Here is a 27,263-nt window from a genome sequence, read left to right on the forward strand (position 1 = left end):
GATTGAATACCTCCCTTTGCATAGTTATTGGTGTACTCGGGCGAATACCACGCGGTAAATATTCGATTCCCCTCCCACCTTCCCTGGTGCTTTTTTTTACAACAAAAACAATGCAGGGGAGGTATTCAATCAAATATACTCGCTCATCTCTAATCACTTTCAAGTGATTGTAATAACTAGTGTCAGTGAAGTCTAAGCTCACATCTGTGCTGCTATTTCTGTTTCTGTTAAAATAGTGAGAAAAGAAAAAAAAAGGAAATAACAGTCATGCCAGATCCGTCATATGGTGGACACCAACAGTGTGTGGTATATATTAACTACAATAAGGTACATTGGGTTTCTGTCATGAGATCCATCGTTATATGACTCCAAGTCATTGTAATAGTTTATATCAGTAAAGTCTAAGTTTACATTTGCAAAGCTTTTTCCATTTCAGTTCTGTTATTTGGACAAAAAAATGGAAATAATGGGTTTGCCAGATCCATCATATGGTGGACACTTAGAGCACCTGGCAGATATTGACTGTAAAAATATCTGTTGGGTTTAGACCATTGGTGTCCATCATTATATTGCACAAAATATCCCAGCATATTGCACTTTGTCCTTTTATAAAACACGCACCCCATGCTGCGCTGTCTACAGACAAGACCAAATGGTTGCAAATGCCTTCAAAATAAGAGGTTGCCAATAACCTGCATACCAAAGGAGGTTTTTTAAAAATAAAAATAAAAAAGTCTACAGGATTTTTTTTAAGAACATATATTCATGTTGAACATCAAATATACACATTTGTGCTTTTCTGATAAAAGAACACACCTAGCACTACCATTGAACCAACATCTAAAATCCATGATGCCATTTGTTATCATATATTTCAAAGGTCATCTGATTCTTAACACTGGGTAAGTCACATAGTTATGGATACATAGTATTTCTCATGTAGCTAGCTAGCTATTTATCTAATTATCATCTCTTTATTTATTTTGATACATAGGAATGTCACTTTGAAGAACTTAGCCAACTTTCATTAACACTTGTCAATTCACAGGATATAATAATGGTATGTTATTGTAAAGGTCCCTTTAAAGGGGTTTTCCAGAAAGAAAATCTTTTTTTTTTTTTATAAAGGTCTGTTAGTGCTAGTGATGGGTTAATAAGGTTGCTACTGCATCTTCTGTGTTTGTTTAAATGGGGTTAGCTTCCTGCTGTGCAGCTTCCTGTATAGCTGCTGCACTAACTCCCTCTCACTCAGCCCCCTCCTCTCTCACTCCATTGCAAAACCCTCTGTTTCACTAAGCCTAGCTCCTCCCACCCTCGCGTTCTCATTAATCCTAGCCCCTCCCACTCTCACTGAATAGCGATCCCACCCATTACCAGCCCCTCTCACCCTTCCCTGTCTCCCTGGCTAAACTATTATGCCCACTGCTAGAAGACAGGAAGATGGGTATAGGGGAGGGGGAAGAGTGATGGTGATGTTCCATATCGAAAGCGTTGAAATGGAACATCACCAGATTATCAGAAATTACCCAGGGATATGGGTAATTATAGATTTTTTTTATTTGAAGTAAATTAGAAGCTAGCTGGGTGAAGGAGTTTAGTTTAGGGGTTAATTATCTTTGTGTCCTGGACAACCCCTTTAAGGACTTGTTACAGATGAAGCTTGTTGCTTTGTTAATGGATACATTTTACTGTATTTTACTGGCTTTTTGGGTGATAGGTTTGGTGGGTCTGCTCATAGTTATCATAAAACTAGCTGAAACAGTATTCTTTATAGATGAAGATGAGGAAAATCAGACTCTTCAAACACTTTGAAGACATAACATCTATCTGTTTCTAGATACAGTTTTGTTGTTCTAGCAGAGAGTATAATCTTCATTTTTTACAATCAGTTTTACTGCCGGTCACGGTGGCTACATTAACTGACATTACCCGGATGAGAAGTTCGTGGCAGATACAAATGAAAATAAGATGCATGCGAAGAAAGATCTAAACGGACTAAACCCCAGGGTCATAATCTTAAAGTGAAACAGGAATTATGATGATCACTATTACCGTATGAATAGCTAAAAAGTGTTTTTCATCATCCGGTTAAATATGCACTGTAGTGCTAAATGATATGTGCCTCCACTAGAAGCAAATTACTTAGCACTTCAACAAACACAGCATGGAAGCACTCCGATAGAAACTCCACTGCCGACATGCTCAAGCTTCACATTTATTAAATAAATCAAGTGATAATGCTTTGAGGAGCAATGAAAAAGAGCAGCAACGCCACTACAACAATTGGTTTGCATTTAAACAGTGTACTACATAAGATGCTAAAGCAAGAGTAGAAATGTGAACTCAATGGTATGTAACAGATTATATGCCGCTGCATTAACCATTCTATTTACAGGATAAGTAACTAAACTTGTAAATATATCAGTAAAACCCAGCTTAACTAATGATCTATTCTACAGAAAGTTTTAAATATAAGGTTATATAACTGAGGCCTCATGCACGGATAGATTAAGGCTCTATGTGATAAGATCTAATACCCCAAGACTATAACATTTTTAGTACCTCTGTGTATCTCTGATCTTAAATGCTGGAAAATAGTCAAATGTTTATTATGGATTTATAGATCCCCTAGAAACCTTGATCCTCTCCTTGCTCCAGGAAAAGATAGGGAGGCAGTTCTGTTTGCTGCACAATACTTAGCGTATGGAAGCAAATACAGTAAAAGTATTAACCTGACTATCACATTCTGCTGAACCTTTAAGTAGTCAAGTAGTCACCTCGCAGTTACATGATGATCTCTTGTTGTTCAGTATAAAAGACAAATAAAATCCAAAAACTAAGGTGTACACCGCATAAATACTTTTCTATTATACAGACAATGCAATAGACTCTATTGCATTGTCTGTAGAGGAGGCAGTCAAAAAGTCTTACTCTATAAATTATAAAAATATTTTATAAATTATTATTTAAATTATAGCTTTCTAAGCCCCTCCATATATGTTAGCCAATTATATTCCTACCATATACAGTGCTATAAGATAAGGTTCAAATGTGACATTTCCCATGTTAATAAGGGAAGATGGAGTATACCCTGTCACACTGTTAGAAAAGGAGACAGTGTTGTCAATACCTACATGTATATTATTTTACAAGCAAAGATATGTACTGACCTCTCCACCAAGGTGCCAACCATATTATATTAAAAGTAAAAAGAAAAAAAAAACAACAACCACTGGGTGGCCATACATAGACTTATTTTGGCTAATGCTCCACCAGAGGCAAAAATACCAGGGTAGCAGTAATAGCCACAGGGCCTGGGACATTAGGGGGCCCAGCGACAGCTGCTACTGCTGCATTTTATTTTTTTTTAATAGGCCCAATTTACTTACCAATCCTGGCTCCGAGCCGAGATCAGCAAGTGAGGCCACAGGCCACACAAACACTATTATTATACTTGGAGGTCTTTTCAAAACCTCGAGTATAATGACTGGAGGCCCAGGGGGAGGTGAGGGAACATAAAAAACACTTTTACTTACCTCTCCTGGCTCCAGGCAGGCTTCAGGCCTACTTGTGTGACGTCCCTGGGCCGGGGCTTGCGTCCTTATGCGTTGCGACGCAAGCCACGGCTCAAGTGATGTTCCTTATGTCATTGAAGATGGCTGACATCATCAGAGACTGCACCAGAGCCAGGGAGAGGTAAGCAAGTGTTATTTTATGTTTATATCCTCCCTTGGGTCTCCGATTATTATACTCTGGGGTCTGAAAAGACCTTAGAGCGGTGATAGCGAACCTATGTCTTGGTGCCAGAGGTGGCACTCAGAGCCCTCTATTTGGGCACCCATCCATGGAACAGATTATACTGTGTGGGGCCACCATGGAGCAAATTGTACTGTGTAGGGACCACTGTGCAGCAGATTATATTGTGTGGAGGCCACTGTGGAGCTGATTGTATTGTGTGGAGGCCACTGTGTAGCTGATTGTACTGTGTGGAGGCCGCTGTGGAGCTGATTGTACTGTGTGGAGGCCACTGTGTAGCTGATTGTACTGTGTGGAGGCCGCTGTGGAGCTGATTGTACTGTGTGGGGGCCGCTGTGGAGCAGATTGGACTGTGTTGGGGTCACAGTGGAGCAGAAAGCTGTATAAAGCCCCATTCGTATGACCATATTTTGCAGGTCTGTAATTGGGTGCAATTGTGGATCTGCACATTATTAAGGTTAACTTGCCGTGTTGGCACTTTGTGATGAATTAGTGGATTTTGTGTTGCAGTTTGGGCACTCGATCTCTAAAAGGTTTGCCATCACTGCCTTAGAGTATAATAATTGTTCATTGGTGTCCACAATGGGGCATAATTTTGTGTGCAAGGGCCACTATGGGACATCATATTGTTTGCAGGGGTCACTATGGGGAATAATACCATGTGCAGGGGCCACTATGGGGCATAATACTGTGTTCAGGGGCCACTATGGGGCATAATACTGTGTTCAGGGGCCACTATGGGGCATAATACTGTGTGCAGGGGCCACTATGGGACATAATCCTGTGTGCAAGGGCCACTATGGGGCATAATAGTGTATACAGGGGCCTCTATTGGAAACAATACTGTGTGCAAGGGCCACTATTTAGAATAATACCGTGTGCAGGGGCCACTATGAGGCATACTACTGTGTACAGGGGCTACTATGAGGAATAATACTGTGTACAGGGGGCACTATGGGGCATAACACTGTGTACAGGGGCCACTATGGGGCATAATAGTGTGTGCAGGAATACAGAGGAGGGGGGTTGGTCGGATGGGGTCTTCGGCGGGGATCAGTCAGGGGGCCCATTTCAAAAGTTCGCCACAGAGCCCACCATTCCTAGTGATGCTTCTGGGCCCCATGTATCAGGCTGCAGCAAAAAAGCGCTGCGGTTTTTCCCGTAGCACTTTTAACAGAAAGCACACAGAGATTTCGTCTGCTGACTTTCTGCTTCTATTACACCTATAGGGAAACCGCAGGCATTTCCATATGTATAATTGATATGCTGCGATTTCCAAAACGGCAACAGTTTTGGAAATCGCAGCATTTCCGCTGCGCTTATTTTTCTACAATGTGTGGATGGGATTTGTTAGTGACTGTAAAATGCTGCGTTTATTTCTGCCGTGTTTCTGCTGCAGTCAAAACTGCAGTGTATACGCCACGTGGGACCCGACCTTATGGGAAATCTCTTCTGACTGTATCACAAAATCATGTTTTTTCATAATCTTGCAACACAATCAGGATACGTTGAGCAAAGAGGAAAGGCAAGGAAAGACACATCTTTAGAACGAAACAAACATGCAAAAAACCTATTGAGTATATGTGGAAAATGTGCTCTATAATATACAGAAAAAACACATTTTTTTAACTATTTAAATAGCAATTTGATAAAATATCCTTGAAGTTATCAAGCATATGGCAGAAGAGTTTTATCATCTTCTTTAGATGTTTGTGCATTTTCTTTGTTTAGGATGCCATAAGATAGAGTACATGATAGAGGCTTCTCCAAACATTCGTGTCAGTACAGCCGGGGTTACCAGGTGCTCCTCTGTCATTATTTAGTTATAGAGGCTGTTAGCAGAGAACTATGCACATTTTTACAGTCTGGCTCTGCTTCTTTTCCAGCAGGTGTTACAAGAAGACCTGAAGTTGCCTTCCTCGCATCTTGGTGATTTATTCCTATGTAGATCTCATTTGAGCGTATCCAGTTGTTTTGAACATTATGATCCTGGTTGTTCCTTTCTTAATGATGCATATGAATGGTAAACTAAAAATAAAATATAACAATCATTAAGAAGATGACTTTTAGAGTGCATTTTTGCAAGGCTTTGTAATTGTTTAAAGATGCAGCTCTAGATGTTCTTGTAGAGCAGACATGTTTAATTATATTTAATTTACTATTTCCAAAACTATGTCATTTTTCTTCTGCGTGTCTTAGTAAAACTGCTTAAAAAACACTTTTACTCTTGAAGTTGTATTTGCATATTTTTGCAAAGATTTCAATCTCTATGTGTAACTAAAAAATTTAAATCATTATAAAAAACATACTTTTTTCCAAAATACTTTTTTTAAAACCATAGCAAATTATTAAAGAGATCAGCTCAGTCTCCTGCACAGCGTTCACAGCATCCTGTTAGCAATATGATTAAAGAATAAGTTTTAGGCCTTGTTCACATCTGCCTTCAGTATTCTGTTCAGGGATCCCCCAAATGGAATAACGAACGCATTAAAAAAGCGGTGAGCAATAAAAACTCACAAACCCCATAGACTATAATATGGTCCGTGTGTTTTCCGAGCGGTGTCCGCACAAGTCATGCGGAGAGGAAAGTACTTCAGACAGCACTTTTGTCTCCGCATGATTAATACCGACACCGCGCAGATGTGAACCAGGCCTTAGGCCCCACAAACACATCACCTTTTTTTGGAACATTTTTCATTGTGTTTTTGTTGAATTTATCTCAGCAGATTTTCTTCCCTTAGTAAACCTATTGGAAAAATGCCAGCTTTTCCACTGGAAATGCTGCAATTTTCAAAACATGATTTTTGAAATTGTAGCTTTTATGTAGCAGATTTTTGTCTGCAGTGTGTGGATGGGATTCGACAGAATTTCATTCACTTTGCAGGTACTGCAAAACGCAGTGTTTTTGTCTGCAGCATTTCCGCAGCGGCAATAAGACTGTGTTTGTGCAATGTGGGGTTTTAGCATTAGGGTTTTTAAAAGGGGTGTCCCATTTGCACTACTGTAATCTAACCAATCTAATTCAGCAGGATTTACACACAGAATTAGATTTTTTCACTGTGATGTTTTTGGTAGCGTTTATTGTTTCTAGTTTTATGGATAGATGTTACATCCTGTCATTGCAGTGCTAGTAGATGCCTAAGATAATTCAGTTGTAGAGGTGTGGAAGTGACTGTTAGTGGCTGTAATGTTTCAGCCCATTTATACCGAATGGCGGCACAGAGAAGACATCTAATGGTAGGAGAAGAATAGCCTTTTGTAATGTTAGTGAGAAAAAATTGTGTTTTAATGATAGGATCCCTTTAAGACAGAAGGTTTGCAGAGTTTTCCTCCACAGACTTTCTGTTACAATCACCGCTGGTGTTTCTGTAGGTGTAATTGACATGCAGCGATTTCCAAAACGTGCCAGTTTTGGAAATCGTGGCGTGTCCGCACCGTGGTTTTTAAAGCAAAGTGGGCATGGGATTCACTAGAGACTGTATCTGGTAAAATCCCAACATCATTGCAAACAAAGGCCTCTGAGAAGGTTGGCATGATATTAAAGGGAGCGCCCTCTATAGGTTTTCTTGACTGAGACTCTGTCTTCCTAATTACATCATGGAAGATAGACTTGCACATTCTCAGTCAGCGCCATCTATTGGTGTGCATACTTGAGGCACTGGCTTCCTAATTACATCATGGAAGTCAGATTTGCATATTCTTCCCATGTTCCTTTTCAGTGGAGTGCTCATGGTTTAATAAGACTCCACACACCTAAATGGTGGTCTCTCCCTATGGAGTGACAATATCCTCTCAACCATGCTGTTGTGTTACAGAAAATATTGTAATCCAAAGATTTGTAAAAACTGTTATTTGGTAATCTTCCCCACTTCCACTGCTATCCTTGTATAAGCGGACCTATGCTTTAATATCATCTATTCATGGATTATTTTTTAAATCTTTTTTTGCAAAATGAAAACCCACTTAAAAAAAGTGTCAGCTGTTTCCAAAATATTGAAAGCCTATAGGTGTCACATGTCTGTTTTTTTTTTATAATGGACCATAGGTATTGGTATGGCCCATTACAAAGAACAGGCCATGGCCTATTCCTGGCCATTTTTCACAAAGGGAGCTGTGAAAATGTGCACTGCACAGAGAGATATGGACCATTTCATCCATTTTTCATGGGCAATTTGCATTGTGGTCATGTGAGAAACCCATAAACGGGGAGAAGTAAAGCTTCTATCTTTATGCATCAAAGAATGCCCAAGATCAGTCTAAGAAAGGATAAAAATGATAAAATTAATAAACATACTACAAATATTATACAGGAGTCTATCTATCTATCTACAGTCCTATGAAAAAGTTTGGGCACCCCTATTAATCTTAATCATTTTTAGTTCTAAATATTTTGGTATTTGCAACAGCCATTTCAGTTTGATATATCTAATAACTGATGGACACAGTAATATTTCAGGATTGAAATGAGGTTTATTGTACTAACAGAAAATGCGCAATATGCATTAAACCAAAATTTGACCGGTGCAAAAGTATGGGCACCTCAACAGAAAAGTGACATTAATATTTAGTAGATCCTCCTTTTGCAAAGATAACAGCCTCTAGTCGCTTCCTGTAGCTTTTAATCAGTTCCTGGATCCTGGATAAAGGTATTTTGGACAAACAATTCAAGTTCAGTTAAGTTAGATGGTCGCCGAGCATGGACAGCCCGCTTCAAATCATCCCACAGATGTTCAATGATATTCAGGTCTGGGGACTGGGATGGCCATTCCAGAACATTGTAATTGTTCCTCTGCATGAATGCCTGAGGATTTGGAGCGGTGTTTTGGATCATTGTCTTGCTGAAATATCCATCCCCGGCGTAACTTCAACTTCGTCACTGATTCTTGAACATTATTCTCAAGAATCTGCTGATACTGAGTGGAATCCATGCGACCCTCAACTTTAACAAGATTCCCGATGCCGGCATTGGCCACACAGCCCCAAAGCATGATGGAACCTCCACCAAATTTTACAGTGGGTAGCATGTGTTTTTCTTGGAATGCTGTTTCTTTTTGGACGCCATGCATAACGCCTTTTTTTTTTTATAACCAAACAACTCAATTTTTGTTTCCAAAATGAAGCTGCCTTGTCCAAATGTGCTTTTTCATACCTCAGGCAACTCTATTTGTGGCGTACGTGCAGAAACGGCTTCTTTCTCATCACTCTCCCATACAGCTTCTATTTGTGCAAAGTGCGCTGTATAGTTGACCGATGCACAGTGACACCATCTGCAGCAAGATGATGCTGCAGCTCTTTGGAGGTGGTCTGTGGATTGTCCTTGACTGTTCTCACCATTCTTCTTCTCTGCCTTTCTGATATTTTTCTTGGCCTGCCACTTCTGGGCTTAACAAGAACTGTCCCTGTGGTCTTCCATTTCCTTACTATGTTCCTCACAGTGGAAACTGACAGGTTAAATCTCTGAGACAGCTTTTTGTATCCTTCCGCTGAACAACTATGTTGAACAATCTTTGTTTTCAGATCATTTGAGAGTTGTTTTGAGTAGCCCATGATGCCACTCTTCAGAGGAGATTCAAATAGGAGAACAACTTGCAATTGGCCACCTTAAATACCTTTTCTCATGATTGGATACACCTGGCTATGAAGTTCAAAGCTCACTGAGGTTACAAAACCAATTTTGTGCTTCAGTAAGTCAGTAAAAAGTAGTTAGGAGTATTCAAATCAATACAATGATAAGGGTGTCCATACTTTTGCACCGGTCAAATTTTGGTTTAATGCATATTGCGCATATTCTGTTAGTACAATAAACCTCATTTCAATCCTGAAATATTACTGTGTCCATCAGTTATTAGATATATCAAACTGAAATGGCTGTTGCAAACACCAAAATATTTAGAACTAAAAATGATTAAGATTAATAGGGGTGCCCAAACTTTTTCATAGGACTGTATCTATCTATCTATCTATCTATCTATCTATCTATCTATCTATCTCATACATGAATATACATATATCATACAGTAGTATACATATGTTATACAGGAATATACATATATCATACAGGAGTATATATATCATACAGGAGTATACATATGTTATACTGGAGTATACATATATTATACAGGAGTATACATATATCATGCAGGAGTATACATATATCATGCAGGAGTATACATATATCATACAGGAGTATACATATGTTATACAGGAGTATACATATATCATACAGGAGTATACATATATCATACAGTAGTATACATATGTTATACAGGAATATACATATATCATACAGGAGTATATATATCATACAGGAGTATACATATGTTATACTGGAGTATACATATATTATACAGGAGTATACATATATCATGCAGGAGTATACATATATCATACAGGAGTATACATATGTTATACAGGAGTATACATATATCATACAGGAGTATACATATATCATACAGTAGTATAGATATGTTATACATGTTATACATGAGTATACATATATCATATAGGAGTATACATATAATACACAGGAGTATACATATATCATGGAATTATACCTCATTAGTCTCCTGTGCTCTTTTTCTGCTCTTTTATATCCACTGCACCAGCATCACAAACTGGAGAATATATTTGGTTGGCATGATCCTCAACAGCATCATTGACTTCACTAGGTATCAGGTTTATTCCACTGAAATCCCCAAAAATCTAGAAAAATATGAATAAATATAACCTTGTTTAAGTGAGGAAAACAGAAGAGATAAATTAATGTATGATATGAATAAAGTGCATAGTAGAAGGATTAGCTGGAATTCATGTCATTGTTAGAGATGAGCGAGTAGTGTTCGATCGAGTAGGTGTTCGATCGAATACTACGGTATTCGAAATACTCGTACTCGATCGAACACTACTAGCTGTTCGAAGTTTAATGTTCGATGCAGAACCAGTGTTGATTGGCAGAATGCTATACATTCTGCCAATCAACGCTGGTTCTTCTCTTACCTTTCCGAAGTCTTCTCCGCGCTGCGTCCCCGCGTCTTCTTCCGGGTGGAATTCACTCTGCCTAGGCATCCGGCCTAGGCAGAGCCGACTGCGCATGTGCGGGCATGCAAGTGCATACACGAGCATGCGCAGTCGGCTCTGCTCAGGTGTCGGGCCTGGGTAGAGCCGCACACGCATGCGTAGTCAGCTCTGCCTAGGCCGGATGCCTAGGCAGAGTGAATTCCACCTGGAAGAGGATGCGGGGACCCTGCGCCGGGAGAAGACTTCAAGGGGAATGCAGCCCGACCGTCACTCATGGACTTGGTAAGTATGATTTTATCGAATTTTGCGTACCCCTGAAACGAGCATTTCCCCCCATAGACTATAATGGGGTTCGAAATCCGTTCGAACAGTCGAACAGTGTGCAGCTGTTCGAATCGGATTTCGAACCTCGGACACTTTAGTGTTCACTCATCTCTAGTCATTATATACTTAACATATACACTCACCGGCCACTTTATTAGGTACACCATGCTAGTAACGGGTTGGACCCCCTTTTGCCTTCAGAACTGCCTCAATTCTTCGTGGCATAGATACAACAAGGTGCTGGAAGCATTCCTCAGAGATTTTGGTCCATATTGACATGATGGCATCACACAGTTGCCGCAGATTTGTCGGCTGCACATCCATGATGCGAATCTCCCGTTCCACCACATCCCAAAGATGCTCTATTGGATTGAGATCTGGTGACTGTGGAGGCCATTGGAGTACAGTGAACTCATTGTCATGTTCAAGAAACCAGTCTGAGATGATTCCAGCTTTATGACATGGCATTGCATTATCCTGCTGAAAGTAGCCATCAGATGTTGGGTACATTGTGGTCATAAAGGGATGGACATGGTCAGCAACAATACTCAGGTAGGCTTTGGCGTTGCAACGATGCTCAATTGGTACCAAGGGGCCCAAAGAGTGCCAAGAAAATATTCCCCACACCATGACACCACCACCACCAGCCTGAACCGTTGATACAAGGCAGGATGGATCCATGCTTTCATGTTGTTGACGCCAAATTCTGACCCTACCATCCGAATGTCGCAGCAGAAATCGAGACTCATCAGACCAGGCAACGTTTTTCCAATCTTCAATTGTCCAATTTCGATGAGCTTGTGCAAATTGTAGCCTCAGTTTCCTGTTCTTAGCTGAAAGGAGTGGCACCCGGTGTGGTCTTCTGCTGCTGTAGCCCATCTGCCTCAAAGTTGGACGTACTGTGCATTCAGAGATGCTCTTCTGGCTACCTTGGTTGTAACGGGTGGCTATTTGAGTCACTGTTGCCTTTCTATCAGCTCGAACCAGTCTGGCCATTCTCCTCTGACCTCTGGCATCAACAACGCATTTCCGCCCACAGAACTGCCGCTCACTGGATGTTTTTTCTTTTTCGGACCATTCTCTGTAAACCCTAGAGATGGTTGTACATGAAAATCCCAGTAGATCAGCAGTTTCTGAAATACTCAGACCAGCCCTTCTGGCACCAACAACCATGCCACGTTCAAAGGCACTCAAATCACCTTTCTTCCCCATACTGATGCTCGGTTTGAACTGCAGGAGATTGTCTTGACCATGTCTACATGCCTAAATGCACTGAGTTGCCGCCATGTGATTGGCTGATTAGAAATTAAGTGTTAACGAGCAGTTGGACAGGTGTACCTAATAAAGTGGCCGGTGAGTGTATATGTACTTATACTTAATTCATGGTATTATTTTCTGAGGTTTTTTTTAAAGAACTTCCAGTGCTACTTTCCCAAACCATCCCATAAGCCTGTAGTGTGTATGTAAAGTGTCATGACCTTCATATCACTTACAACAGTGTTACTCTCTATACTCTCTCTAAATCCGGGTTCCCCACAGCAGTCCCTAAGCCTTATTGTAACAACAAAATCTTTCTTTATCTAATGTTAGTAATGAAGTTGGATTACCGTGTACTTTTCTACTAAATACTCAGTTTCTCCATACTCTCCATACATGTTCCCGGCCACTGTACCTTGCAGCTCTGAGCAACATGAGCTCTGAGGCCCTTAACATAGGAGAGTAGGGTTGAGCGATCGGGATCGTAAAAGATCGGATTCCGATCAGCGATCGAGTAAATTTCACGATCATGATCAGAATTCCGATCCTGATCTTTTTAGGCGAGATCGAGGTCGGAGGTTATTTCCCACAATGCTTTGCTACTGGCCAAGCGTTGTGGGAAAAACTAACAATGTTAGCTACTAGAGATGAGCTAGTACTATTCGAAACTGCCATTTCGAATAGCATTCTCCCATAGGAATGAATGGATGCAGCCAGCACATAGCCTGCGCCAGCCGCTTAACCCCCTGCACGCCGGCTGCATCCATTCATTCCTATGGCATAGCAGGGAGGAAACAGAAGAGTAGATAGTATCTACTCTTCTGTTTCCTTGCTGCTGTGCTGTATACTGGACTCTGCTACATCTGCAGTATTGTATATTGACTTAATTATTTACTATTCTGCTTCAGGGATGAAGCAGAAGAGTAGATAGACAAGTCAATGTACAGTACTGCAGATGTAGCATAGTCCAGTATACGGCACAGCAGAGAGAAAACAGAATAGTATAGTCCACTAGAAACAGAATAGTCCACTTACCTGTATAGATCCGCTGCTGCTGTCGCTCCCCATTCTTCTCGATCTGGTCCCTAGCTCCCAGGTTAGTGTTACAAACCTAGGAAGAAGGTGGGGCTTGTGGCTTAGGAGAGTGTGAGCAGGTACTGGGTGGGGAGATTTGAGTGATGCACTCACGTCTCCCCACCCTGTACCCACCCACACTCTCCTAAGCCACAACAAGCCCCGCCTACTCCAAGCATCAGTAACACTAGCCTGGGAGGTGGGGGCACATACGTTGCTCTGCAGACATGCAAAGTAGAAAGAAGAGGAGCGAGAGCACCGTGGAGCGGCAGGGACAGCACCTCTGGGCAGGTTAGTGGACAGCAGGGGGGACTTAAGTAGCTGGGGCATTTTTTAATCACTACACAGTGTGGAGTCTAAAAATTAAAATGTTCAATTTTTAGACGCCATGCTGTGTAGTAAATAGGATCGTTTTTAAAATTCTGTCTTCGATTATTAGAAAAATCAGGATCGGGTTCGAATAGAAAATGATTAGAAATCGGATTTTAAAAACGATCCTGAAATCTCAAGATCGACTCATCCCTATAGGAGAGACAAAGCATGGTGGGGATACAAAACACGTTCTCTGCTTTTTTGCTGAGCTCTACTATCAGTACATCTGGGCAATTTTGCCCCTCATTCCCTCCAGATTCACACACTGTTTGGCACATATACTTGGCTACATGTTGTATTCCTTCAAATGCACTTTCCACTTCATGTCCTTTACCAGACTCTTCCCCCAGAAACTAACTCTTCCCAAACTACCAATCATGAAATAGCCTGAAATATGTAAATTCATTTTTGGCATTTATCTTGTGCAGGATATAGAGAATCTTGTCCTGTGTCTAGTGTTCATTGTGCAAAATGCTGTTGTTTGCAAAGTCCATCAGCAGAATGATGTCCCACTAAAGGACAAAATTATATCAGGGAAAACCTGATATGTGACTGTAAAACTTCACTTATCAGCCATTCAGATTTTTTGAAGTGATTTAAAACCATCCAATTTTGATCAGTTTGACCAATCATCTAATTTATCTAATGTCCTAGAAGTCCCTAGAGGTAGCTGAAGGGGGAAAAAAGAATTGCACTCCTTGATTCCAACTTTCCTGGTCCTTTGATTTCGAGGGAGATAAGCCCTCGACAGAGGTACCTGACAGTAACTTACTCTGCCTACCTATTAAAAACAGTGAACAAGTATTTGGTTGACAGTCATCTATAGTGTATGGCCACCTTAAGGCGGTGTACCATTAAGGATGCCTATCCCTTACCCACAGGACAGAGTATTAGTATCCAGTTGCTGAGAGCTTGACTGCTAGGTCCCCCAGCAACCAAGAGAATGGGGACTGAAAGTCCACCTAAAACGTATGTGACTGCTGCTCCATTCACTTCTATAGAACTATAATTTCTGGCAGCACCTATAGCCCCATGGCAGTGAATGGGGCACAAATCCTCCAGAGATCGAACACTTATCCCTTGTCATGTGGATAGGGGATAAGTGTCCTAAATGGCACACTCCATGCCTAAGCCCCATTCTATGTGTCATCTTAGCTAGCATATGAAGAGATGAAGAAACAAATGAATAAAGAGTTAGATGTGTAGACTTATTCTAAAAATACTAAAAATATGTACAATTGGCTGTTTTTGTTGTTTTACTGGCATTCAAAATATCTAAATATGTATTCAGTAAAGTATATGACCATATCACTTACATGGTTAAAAAACCTCAGCCTATAATACTACAATGTTGATCCAGAGGAAAGCAAAACCCCTATGAGGAGGATGCCATGTACCTCTTATTAGGTGATTCCAAAAGTCAACCTCTCACCTCCAAAAAATCTAGTTTATATAATTTATAGTTAGATTCATTATAACTATAAATATAATTTTTTAATTAGACAAATATATAGCCCCTTTTTTTAATATGATATGGTATCTGCCATTACTACCTCCCAGAGCACAGCATTGCATCATTTTATTACTCTAACTGTAAAGTTTCCTATGCAAATTCCTAAAATGCCTTTTCTCCTCCCACGAAGAATACCCCCAGGTGCTTTGGCCACTTTTTGGACTGAATATATCATGTATTATATATCTTTGGTGACCATGCATATATGTAAAATTGTAACATGAAGTTCCTGGGCCCTTAGAGAAAATCTGTATAAATGTGTCCCCCTTCTCACAAATATAATGTATCATTTATAATACTAGTCTATTCAAATTGGAAAAAGACACCTTATGGGCCCCCTAAGGATCCTGGGCTCAGGTTTAACTGCTCCTTCAGCATGCCTTCAAGTTACACCGCTGCATATATGTATACATTTATATCAGATTACCACTACGGGATTTATAGAGAGTAATATTACAATGGATTACTGGGGTTTCATATCTATTTATATACAGAATGTGGCATAAAAACAAATGCCAATAACCCCATATTAATTGCTATTATATTCCTTTGTTCCCCAACAGAAATTTTTTTTATTTTTTTTAGTAAGGCTGTATATTAGTTTAAAAAAAATACAAACCATTGTTATCTCTATCATAAGTAGATCTAGTTGTGCAAAAACCATTGTATGTTTATTAAGTTTGTTAGATACAATTGTGATTTCATCATTTCGTTTCTTCTGCATTGTTACTGACACAAACGTAACACGACTACTCTGCGTGTCTAAAGTTTAACATCTTAAAATAGATTCTGTACAAAAAAAAAAAAAACAGCTTTCAGCGATTGTAAGCAGCCTAATCTTTTTGCTTATATTATGTTCTACTTTATGGTAAATTACATTACATAGCAATATAACCATTTCTGAGTATTCCACAGGGTGATATGAGAGACCATTGTAGCCGTACTGACAGCATTAAATTTAACAGAATCATATTTTCTCAGGATCATGGTAAAAACGTAAAAAATCTACAATGAAGTCTGGATCACTTAATCTGTTACTTAAAGTGTACGATACATGTTGTGTCAGGCGGAGCTTTAGGATTAGCTGCTGCTAAACCTTTCTTTTATTGTTTTTTGAGTTTATGTGCAGTCTGTTTCATATATGTGAATAATATATAGAAATAAAAACCTGTGCAAAGGTTTTAGGCAAGTGGAATAAATGCTACAAAGTAGTAAATCTTTCAAAAATAGAAATGTTAATAATTTATTTACGTTAATTAATAGAGATGAGCGAATAGTACTCAATCGAGTAGGTATTCGATCGAATACTACGGTATTTGAAATACTCGTACTCGATCGAGTACCACTCGCTATTCGAATGGAAAAGTTCGATGCAGAACCAGCATTAATTGGACGAATGCTATACAGTCGGCCAATCAACGCTGGTTCTTCTCCTACCTTTAGAAGTCTTCTCCGTGCAGCTTCCCCACGGCGTCTTCCGGCTCTTCATTCACTCTGCCAGGCATCGGGCCTGGGCAGAGCCGACTGCGCATGTCCGCTTGTAGTGCGGGCATGCGCAGTCGGCTATGCCCAGGTCCGATGCCTGGCCAGAGTGAATGAAGAGACAGAAGACGCCGCGGGGACGCTGCAAGGAGAAGACTCCTCGGAGGATCCAGCCCGACCCTCACTCGTGGACTTGGTAAGTATAATTTGATCGAACGTTACCTACCCCTGAAACGAGCATTTTCCCCCCATAGACTATAATAGGGTTCGATATTCGATTCGAGTAGTCGAATATTGAGGGGCTACTCGAAACGAATATCGAACCTCGAACATTTTACTGTTCGCTCATCTCTATTAATTAACATAATCGAGTGAATGAATACAAAAGAAATCTAAATTTGGTGTGACCATCCTTTGGAAGAGAAGTGATGACTCCATAAATCTGATTTCAAGATCAATGAGTCTATCCAGGATTACATGAACAGACAGAATCTCTATGCCAAGTTCATTCAAAGACTGTATGTAAGTGTACCTAGAAGAATTGATGCTGTTTTGAAGGAAAGGATGGTCACACTAAATATTGATTTGATCTAGATTTCTCCTTTGTTCATTCACTTACTTTTCTTTATTGACACACTGTTGTAAACCATTAAGACATCTGTTTTAGAAAGCATTCTGTGCAGCGATTTTTCCACCTGTAGGTATACACTCTGTACTTCTTGTCTCTGTACTATACTTTTTATAAGATAAAATAAGATAAGATAAGATAATACTTTAATAGTCCCACCATGGGGAAATTCAGTGTGTTACAGCATCATGGATAATACAGTAATATATAGAAAAAACACATACAAGCTCCGAATAGCAGATAGAGAAGATACTAGGAGTCATAGCAACTAAAAAGAAAAGAAAGACTTCAGGATCATTTAGTTCTCTGTGCGGTGTGATCTTTGCTTAGCCTGATGTTGATTATACAGCCTGACCGCAGTTGGGCGGAAGGATCTCTGGTAATTAGGGTTGAGCCGATCTAGAGATTTCAGGATCGTTTTTAAAATCCGATTTCCGATAATTATCCATTCGAACCCGATCCTGATCCTAATGCAAGTCAATGGGATTTTTTTTAATAATCGAAGATCAGATTTTAAAAATGATCTTATTCACTACACAGCATGGAGTTTAAAAATTGAACGCTTTAATTGTTAGCCTCCATGCTGTGTAGTGATTAAGAAAAAATCCTCTGGCTACTTAGTTCCCCCTGTTGTCCACTAACCTGCACAGAAGCGCCGCCGCTGGTCCGGTCCTCACTGTTCTCTCTCCTCTTCTCACCTCGCTGCCCCCACCTCCCAGGTTAGTGTTACAGACCTAGGAAGGGACTTGTGGCGGGGCTTGTTAGCTTTTCCCACAATGCTTGGCCAGTAGCAAAGCATTGTGGGAAATAACCTCCGACCTCGATCTCACCTAAAAAGATCGGGATCGGAATTCCGATCGCAATCGTGAAATTTACTCGATCGCCGATCGGAATCCGATCTTTTCCGATCCCGATCGCTCAACCCTACCGATAATGCTCCTTCTCATACTTGGCACTTCAGCATCTCCTTTGATTCCAAAAAGACTACTTCCTTTCTTCTGGATTTCAAATGCTTTCTCTTTTTCTATCCTCAGCTATCGATCCCATAATACCTCAGCAATGCATGACATGACCAGCTAGGACCCGTGCCATCTCTGCCTGCTGGATGCACACAGTGATCATCCTCCCTGTTTTAGTTATTCTAAATAAGCTAAGAGTCCAAAATTATATAGTTATGAGGATAAACTTTCATTATAACTGAGTGACAGGGGCTGCCTAATAGTCAGCAGTATCTGTGAGTTTCTATCTCCTCTATCATACAAAAAGTTGTGATGGCTGTAATGTGTGTTCATAATCCATAGCCTTCATACAATCAAGTAGAGAAAGCACATCACTGAAGTATTTTTCCCACTATTACTATGCAACAACCTTACAATGATAGCAGAAACAGCAAGAAAAATAAAAAGTAAGACACATGGAATTGCTCAATGGACCATGTGGAAAACTTTCATTTTAGTTTAAGGGTTATTTTCTTCTGCAGGAAGTGGCAGGGGAGGACACATTCATCACCTGACAACCTCCTTCCCTTTTATATTTGCTGTGATTAGAATATATTTTTAATTTGGATCTCATTTACTTTGGATATTTAATACATTTATGTACTTTTTGTTATTCATGGGTTTAGGATGGGGATACACATATAGAAGTTCATTAGAAATGTTTGTATATGCCATTTAATAGGAATTTGCTGACATATGGTAGGATTACTATAATAACAAATTGTTGTTTAGTGTACAAGGTTCTCCATACATCAATAAAGCTCTGGCCTACACCCACTTTCAACTATAAAAACAGTGTTGTGGGCTGTATGGTTACTGGTTATATGAGATTATGTTGACGCTACACTGGGAGGGTCCATTTTTATTCCAGGAAGTCTAGTAATACTTGAAATGGTCACTATGGTTAATAGCATGGCCAGTTCTCCTCCTACACTGGTGCAGTGCTCAGGAGACATGCAGGATTCCTGATAGGGGTGCTAGTGTTTCCTCTGGGACATTCCCTATATGTTGTCAGCCTTCCCGAGCCTGACGGGAGTTCTGGTATCTATGATGGTCATGAAGGAATAAGATACAAGAGACATAAAGTATGCAGGAATGGGTCAACTTGCAACTTTTACTTGAGGTAGATCGTAGTTGATCAGTATACAAGTATGAAAGAACAATACTTGTAATGTACCACAGGTACAGCACTGAAAGCAAACAGTTGGTGCATCTGTTTGCAGTCTGTACTTCCATTACTGAGGCAGTATTTATGTGAATCTATGTGCCACTCTCTCACAAAAGCCCAACAATTCTCTAGAGATACCCACTGCGGTGTGTAGATCCAGAAGGGTGCACTGTCTATTCTGCGGCCTAGGCAGAGTTGTGACTCTGAGGCCTATATAATACTTATCCTCAGATTCTCTATTATATTAGTCAAGTAAAAATATTTTTCTTTCTTTCGTCTGTTGCTCATACAGAGTCTGGGTTGGCTGGGAGGTCTCCAGAACCAGCTCAGTCTCCCTCTCTCTTTGCACTTCCTCACACACTGGAGAAGACTCCCCCTCCTGTCCAGAACTCACTACATGGGTCATTCCATTCTCTGCTCCTCACCCACAATGGTACAACTTATTTAAGGGAAAGACTCCACATTATATACTTGTACATACTATGTACACATTACCATATGTAAAGATTACAAGGAGCATGAAAGAACCATAACCATTTTGTAGTGCTCTCAGTGGGAATCTACATAATGCAATATTGAAAAAAATGTATAAACATATAGCTTTTGATATTCCCTTCTTTTGAAATCCATGTATGTATAATTGAGTTCATTCTAAAAGGATACAGCATCTTATCAATGTGGTAGACATATCTGATCAGCGGTAGCAATGTAGTCCTAGCTTTAATGCTACTAATGGGAAATTATGTTTATGAAGCTCTACTGTAATTTCTAAAGACATACACAATCTTAATTAATTTACTTGTACAGTACATGTGAAGAAATATTATCCCCTGCCCTTTATAAGCTTGTTTACTAAGAGATGTTGAACCATCAAGTGTCGCTGGGAATGTGGTAACCTTTGCTGGAGAAGATGAGGATTTCACTTTTTGCTAGTATTAATTCTGAAACATTCAAAGACATTAAATTCACTATTTAAAAAAGCGGAGTTCACAGCCAATTCCATTCCAAGAGAAAACAACCCGGAGCATAAGCCTAAGAATAAGGAGAAACTAATTTGTTTTTATTAAGGGAGGATAGATGGGCTGGACAGTTAAAAAAAAAATCCAAAAAAAACCTGGGGCTACAATTGCAATTCTAATTATGTGACCTATTGTGTCACCTGTTATCATAGCATACACAGCCATCTATTAATGTAGATAGCAACACTTTAGAAACAAACACACATTTAACAAGAGAGGCACGAGAGTTGACATGCTAAATTTTCTAAGATGCCCTTTAATCAACTCTTATCAATGTAATGTGCGCTGCAATCTTTTCAAAACTGCCCGTGTTTTAAGAGTTCACTTGCTTTGAGCATTCTTGTTTTTAGACATTGCGTTTCTACACAGTTTTTTCATGAGAGCAAACCAAAGACTTTAAAATGCATTATGAGTGTCATTTTTCCCCTAAGGAGAACAAGCCTCTATTAGCTTGTATGGTACTATAGTTATTATGCTCCCCTTTGTTTCAAATCCAGTCTCAGATATATCTTATTTATTTTTAATGAATACTGTACATTGAAGTTTGGAAACTTTTTCTCATACTTTCCCTAAATAAGTTTTCATAAAGAAGTATTCTTTATTGCCAAATTTGGCATGCTATCCTTTATCAACCTGAGTATACAGATTACTTAGGATCTAGGAAACCTAATTTTTATCTCTTCAAGTTGTACAATCTGTTAGTTTTAGGGTATGGCCATAAGAGAAGTATACACCGCCGATATTCCAGTTCGCTATTTCAGGTGAAAAAAACACAGTTATTACAATAGTAATGTCAATTTAGAATATCCATTGTAAAATCATGGCACTTCTATTACAGGCTGCATAAAGCAGATTGTAATAGAAGAGTATGTCAAACAAGCCTTCAATAGGCTCCCAGGCTTGTTCTGGTAATGGATTGCTCGAGGGGCTGGCGATCCACCCCAAAAGAGCATTAGGAAAATGGGACCTCGGTCAGCTTTGCCCGAGGTGTCAGGTGGTTAATGTTGCCAATATGTGGCAGTCATTGTCGCCATTTGTACTGTAAATATCTGACATATGATATACTTTACGGTAAATGACAGGAAAGGATTAAAATGTAGACTGACTGGATGTCGGGAAAGGGTTAAAATGTAGACTGAATAAGTGTCATTGTTTTTGTCAACATGCAAATGAGCTCTCTTGAGCAATAAGGACATTGCTGCTTACCTCTTTGGGGCAATGACAACACCTTCTTTGCCCCAAAGATCTCCATTGATGTATTGACAAAAAAAAGTGATATCTCAACAATGGAGGCAGCGATTCATCAGGGAAAAACACAGTTTGATTCAGATGATCCTAACCTATCTATATGCAGGGTTGGGTTGTTATGCTGGTTATGGTGAAAGTATTGCTGTACGTATTATGGCAGTACTAGAGCGACTGTGTACTGTACATTTACATGCATATAATGTATTTGGGAAGGTGAAAAAAAATAAGTCACAGGTATACAATTATTTGTTTTAACATATTATATAATATTATATAACATAAAAAATATTTATTTCCAATTTTCTGCTCATTTTTCCCCAAATAAAAATTAGAACATTATACCGTATTCATTTTGCTTTAGTATTACACAAAAACCCACTGTATCATAAAAGATACAATTTTACCACTGCTTATGTGCTCATAGAGTACGTTTCCACCACATAATAATGTAATGGTAACTGTTAATGTATATTTGGTTCACAAGTATGACAAAACTTCATCTCTTTTGACTCAAGTTTATAGAAAAGTTTTCCACATATTTGAAAAGATGTGTATGAAAATTTTTATGATGCTAGGTTCACATTAACATTTTAGTTTCCATTCTTCGGGTCCACTTGGGGACCCAAAAAATGGAAACCTTATCAGCTTAAAAAGTGGTTACTCACAGAAACCAGCGGACCCCATACACTATAGTGGAGCTCACCGAGTTTCCGCTTAAAATTGGCAGAGTGAAAAGTCCTGCTATTTTAAGAGCAATGCTGGACAAAGTCCCCGAACGGTCACCGAATGCTGGTGTGACACAACATACTTCCAATCAGACCTACCTCTACAATGGCACCATCTGGGAGTCGAAGGAACTGACGATAAAGGTCTCGATAGCCTCTTAGATGAATGGTATAAATCATTATATGAGTAGTTATGTCCTTTGAGCTGTCTTCCTCATCCTTTACACTGTAATGTTCCAGATGCTGGCTATCCAAGGTTGAAAATGCTTTGATTGTTTCTTTTTTCCAGATGTAGTCATATACTGCCATCTAGACAAATAAAACGTCTAATGACTGCTGAACTGTTAACAACATAATAGCAAAATAAACTAATGGAACAACATGGCTGCTGCATTATTAGCTACTTTGTTTCATTTAAACACACACATTTTTAGTGGATACCGCAAGGGCCAGTGTTGAGACTTATTACATTAAATATATTTAGGCTAAAGACCCATGCAGCGATTCGCTGTGGAAAAGACGATGGCAGAAATGCACCGTGGTTTTTTTTGCAACGTTTTTCACAGAAAGTCCACAGAGTGTTCCTCTGTGATCTTACTGTCTCTATTACACCTACATGGAAAATGCCAGAGTTTCTGTAGGTAGAATTGACCACCTGTGATTTACAAAAATGCTAGAGTTTCCGCTGCAGATTTTTGTCTGCAATTTTTGGATGGGATTACCCAGACTCCCATCCACTTTGCAGGTAATGTAAAACGCAGCTTTTAAGCTCCAACGTTTCCATCACGTTTTTGCCATGTGGAACCCTGGCCTTATTAACAAGCTTATTTACATATTTGAAGACATTAATAAGTTATGTAAGTTGACATACAGAGTAAATTCTCATATTAAAAGGGAATGTAAATCAATTTGTTGCTAATTTAAAATAAATAAATAAATTATTGTAAAATATATTAACTTTTTAAGGCCGGGGCCCCACGAGGCGTAAATGCCGCAATTGTACAAGGCAGAAAAAAAACAGCGTTTTACAGTCACGACTGGGTAAATAGGATTTTAGTGTATCCCATTCACATTTTGCCTTAAAATAAGCACTGCGAACACGGTTTTGGAACTCACATGACGTGTCAATACCTATGGAAACTTTTTTACTGCAGAACACCACGTGGGGCCTTAACCTAAATCTGTTTTTCTTTTCTTATTGTAGATTTTTTTATTCTAGTTTCTATACGTGTTACAAGAATTAGCAAGTGTTATTCTATTATTAGGCAAAGTGGCTGAAGTGAAAATTGCAAGATTTATTATTCCCGTAGACGTGGAACTCATTGTTAAATAATTAAAAAAATTACCTGGACGTCTGTTCTGAAAAATATATCAAGTTGTCTGAGATGTGTAATTGGTCTAGAGATTAACAACCTCAAGAAATACTTAAATGTCTTGTTTGTGTACTCAGAAGTTAGTTTTGATGATCTAGGGATTGAATCTGATTGCCATAGCTGGATTTTTTCTCTCAAAATGAGAATATCAGAAAAAAAAACCATACAGATAAAGTATTTGCACAGACACAAGTGTTTTTACAATTACCTATTGGCAACTGTTTTGTCATACTGTAGTTTATCTTGCTAGTAACAGATTGGCAGGAATACAGTCACATGTCCTTTGGCATTTGTCAAACAGCACATACGCACAACAGTTCACATATACAGCATTTTGCTCTGTGGAATTTTTCTATCTGTCATAGGATTTTTTATAATGAGTATCTTCTTCTCATAATATGTTAATATTTTTACTTGCATTGTCATCCAGCAAACTACATGGACCAATTTCTTCCATAATTTTTAGTATATATGTGTGTCAATAATAACACAGTATACAGTTCACTGTTAAGCCCCCTTGAATGATGCACTGTTCTCTCCATTAACTTCTATAGTTAAGCATTCCTGTGGGTATACCATTGATGTTGGGGATGAGAATATCCCTTTCACTTAAAGCGGTTGTCCCATTTCAAGGATCGTATCTATACTGGTAGCTTATGTAAATTGAAGACTTTTCCTAAATATATTGCTTTTGAAATGCTGCTTTGTTTGCCTGCTATGCAAACTAATTCCTCCCATTGTTTCCTCAGCGTTACCATAACCACAGACCTATAGGACTGTCACTTACTCACTGCTCTTGCTGGCAGGACAATATGTTCGGCTAATTGCAGTTTGCTGATAAAGCCCAGTTTGTTATCTCTCTATGTAAACACACAGATAACACTCAGTTCATTCTCTACAAGCATCTGCATGTTATCTGATCTGCATAAGTATTGTGGTACTTCTCAATGTCACGTTCGTGTCAGAGTCCAGACACAGATTCCAGGCTGCAGATTGCACCGCTAAGGAGACAGGGGAAGGAGACTATCCCTGGCACTACGGTGGCTAGCTAGGCCCTGCCTACGGGTGATGGTCAGCTGTCTCCAAGCTAACCTTGGCCCCGACGACTCCTGGCTCTCTAGCACGAAGACCTGACAGACAGACAGGGCAAGAGCTGCAAGAAAACTAGGGACTGGGGATTCTAGGGTGGTGACCCCTACAGAAATAAAGGTGCAGCTGCGGACAAACAAACAGGACTGGAGGTGCAGGACAACTGACACGCAGCACAACAAAATACAAAACAAGAGAAATGAGGAGAGGGACAGTGGAGAGGTGAGGAAAGGGTAAACACGAGACTGGGGTAAAATAAACTGGAACCCACCTCAAACAACCAGACAGTGCCAAACAAACAGACGTGAAGGGCAGGGCAGAGTAGAAGTGTGGAGGGAAACCAACTCACACACAAACAACACTCAAACTCCTTTCTAGTCAGTAAGCACAAGCAGAACACTCCTCCTCCTCCTCCTCCTAAGGCCAAGAATTCTAAGTTGGGACCACAAAAACCGGCAACTGGTGGAGCCAGCCCTCTTCCTAATAAAGGCTCCAGACTCCTTCCATTGGATGATGGCGATCCATAACACCTGAGGTTAGACTCCTATAACCTCCAGTGTGTTCAGAAGACCAGAACACTATGTGCACACTGATGGCTCAATGGTAGGGAACCCACCAGCAGATCACAGAAGCCCAGATCAAATCCCCGACAGAACAGTACACCAACACAAACAATCAGGTCATGACAGTACCCCCCCCTTCAACGGGAATCCCCCGGATTCCTGGGCCGAGCCCTATCTGGATATCTCCGGTGGAAGGCAGCCACCAGTCTGGGCGCAGACACCTCAGAAGCCCAAACCCATGAGTTGTCCTCCACACCATACCCTGAAGCCACCAAATACTGAAGGGTTCCCCTCAAAAATCTGGAATCCACAATCCGGGAGACCTCATACTCTCCGTCTGAGTCCAGGGGAGGCACAACTGTAGGTGCAGTCTCCACCGAACTCACCTTTTTTAACAGAGAGACATGGAACACAGAGTTTATTTTCCATGAAGGGGGAATGTCTAACCTGACCGAAACTTCATTAATAAGTTCTGTCACAGAAAAAGGACCCACAAACTTAGGACCCAACTTCTTAGAGGGGACCTTCAATTTCAAATTTTCGGCTAGTAGCCACACCCGGTCACCCACCACAAAATCAACTTTTCTCCTTTTCTTGTCCGCCACCATTTTATTTCTCCGTGAACAAGATACCAGATTTCTCTTTACCCTGACCCAAACATCCTCCATCTTAAGAGAGAAGGACTTCTCCTCTGGCACCAAAGACTTAGCTCCCGAAAAGGGCCCAAAAATAGGGTGTTTACCATTACAGCAGAAAAATGGAGAGCAGCCTGCCGCAGAGGAATCATGATTGTTAAGAGCAAATTCGGTCAAAGGTAAAAAATCTGCCCAATCATCCTGATTATCAGAGACAAAACAACGAAGGAACTGCTCAATATCTTGATTTTTTCTCTCAGTCTGTCCGTTGGACTCAGGATGGTACCCGGAGGAGAAGGACAATTTTATACCCAGTCTGCCACAAAATGCCCTCCAGAAACGAGATACAAACTGAGAACCCCTGTCAGAGACAATATCCTCTGGAACTCCATGCAGATGTACCACATTTTTAACAAATTCCTTTGCCAAAATTTTGGCCGAGGGTAACTTAGGAAAAGGAATCAGATGACACATCTTACTAAACCGGTCAATTATGACCCAAATAACCGTGTTACCCTCAGATCGTGGCAAGTCCGTAATGAAGTCCATGGCCAAATGTGTCCAAGGACTATTAGGAATAGGCAAAGGATGTAGTAACCCTGCTGTCTGCGCATGAGAGGCTTTAGATCTGGCACAGACCGCACATTTAGCCACATGCACCGCCACCTCCGCTCTACAACCTGGCCACCAAAAATTCCTAGTAACTAGTCTCTTAGTTTCTGCCACCCCTGGATGCCCTGCCAGTCTGGAGTCATGACATTCCTGTAACAACTGACCCCGCAGGACCTTTGGTACGAACAACTTACCCTGTGGGGTCCCCCTAGGAGCCCTGTCCTGAGCCTTCAAAATCTGAGCCTCCAATAGAGTATCTAGGGCTGCCAACACAACTCCCCTTTTCAGCAAAAATTCAGGTTTGTCAGATTCATGACTGGGGGTTAAACTTCTTGACAGAGCGTCAGCCCTGCCGTTCTTAGTACCGAGAACATAGGTCACTGAAAAGTTGAAACGGGCGAAGACAAGCG

The 27,263-nt window shown here is 40.2% G+C and overlaps 1 protein-coding gene across 1 annotated transcript in view; it reads right to left on the minus strand.

Moving 5' to 3' along the window:
- Positions 1–10,314: 10,314 nt before the first annotated feature.
- The window catches only part of LOC142201153 (uncharacterized), a 50,824-nt gene continuing 33,875 nt past the window's right edge, over positions 10,315–27,263 (minus strand). Inside the window, exons 4-5 of the mRNA XM_075271978.1 lie at positions 22,681–22,890; positions 10,315–10,458 (exon numbers count right to left, since the gene is read on the minus strand). Of these exons, the coding sequence (XP_075128079.1) occupies positions 10,315–10,458; positions 22,681–22,890 (354 nt within the window). The remainder of the gene's footprint in view (positions 10,459–22,680; positions 22,891–27,263) is intronic.

Source organism: Leptodactylus fuscus, chromosome 4, assembly GCF_031893055.1.
Source record: "Leptodactylus fuscus isolate aLepFus1 chromosome 4, aLepFus1.hap2, whole genome shotgun sequence".
Taxonomy (NCBI): domain Eukaryota; kingdom Metazoa; phylum Chordata; class Amphibia; order Anura; family Leptodactylidae; genus Leptodactylus; species Leptodactylus fuscus.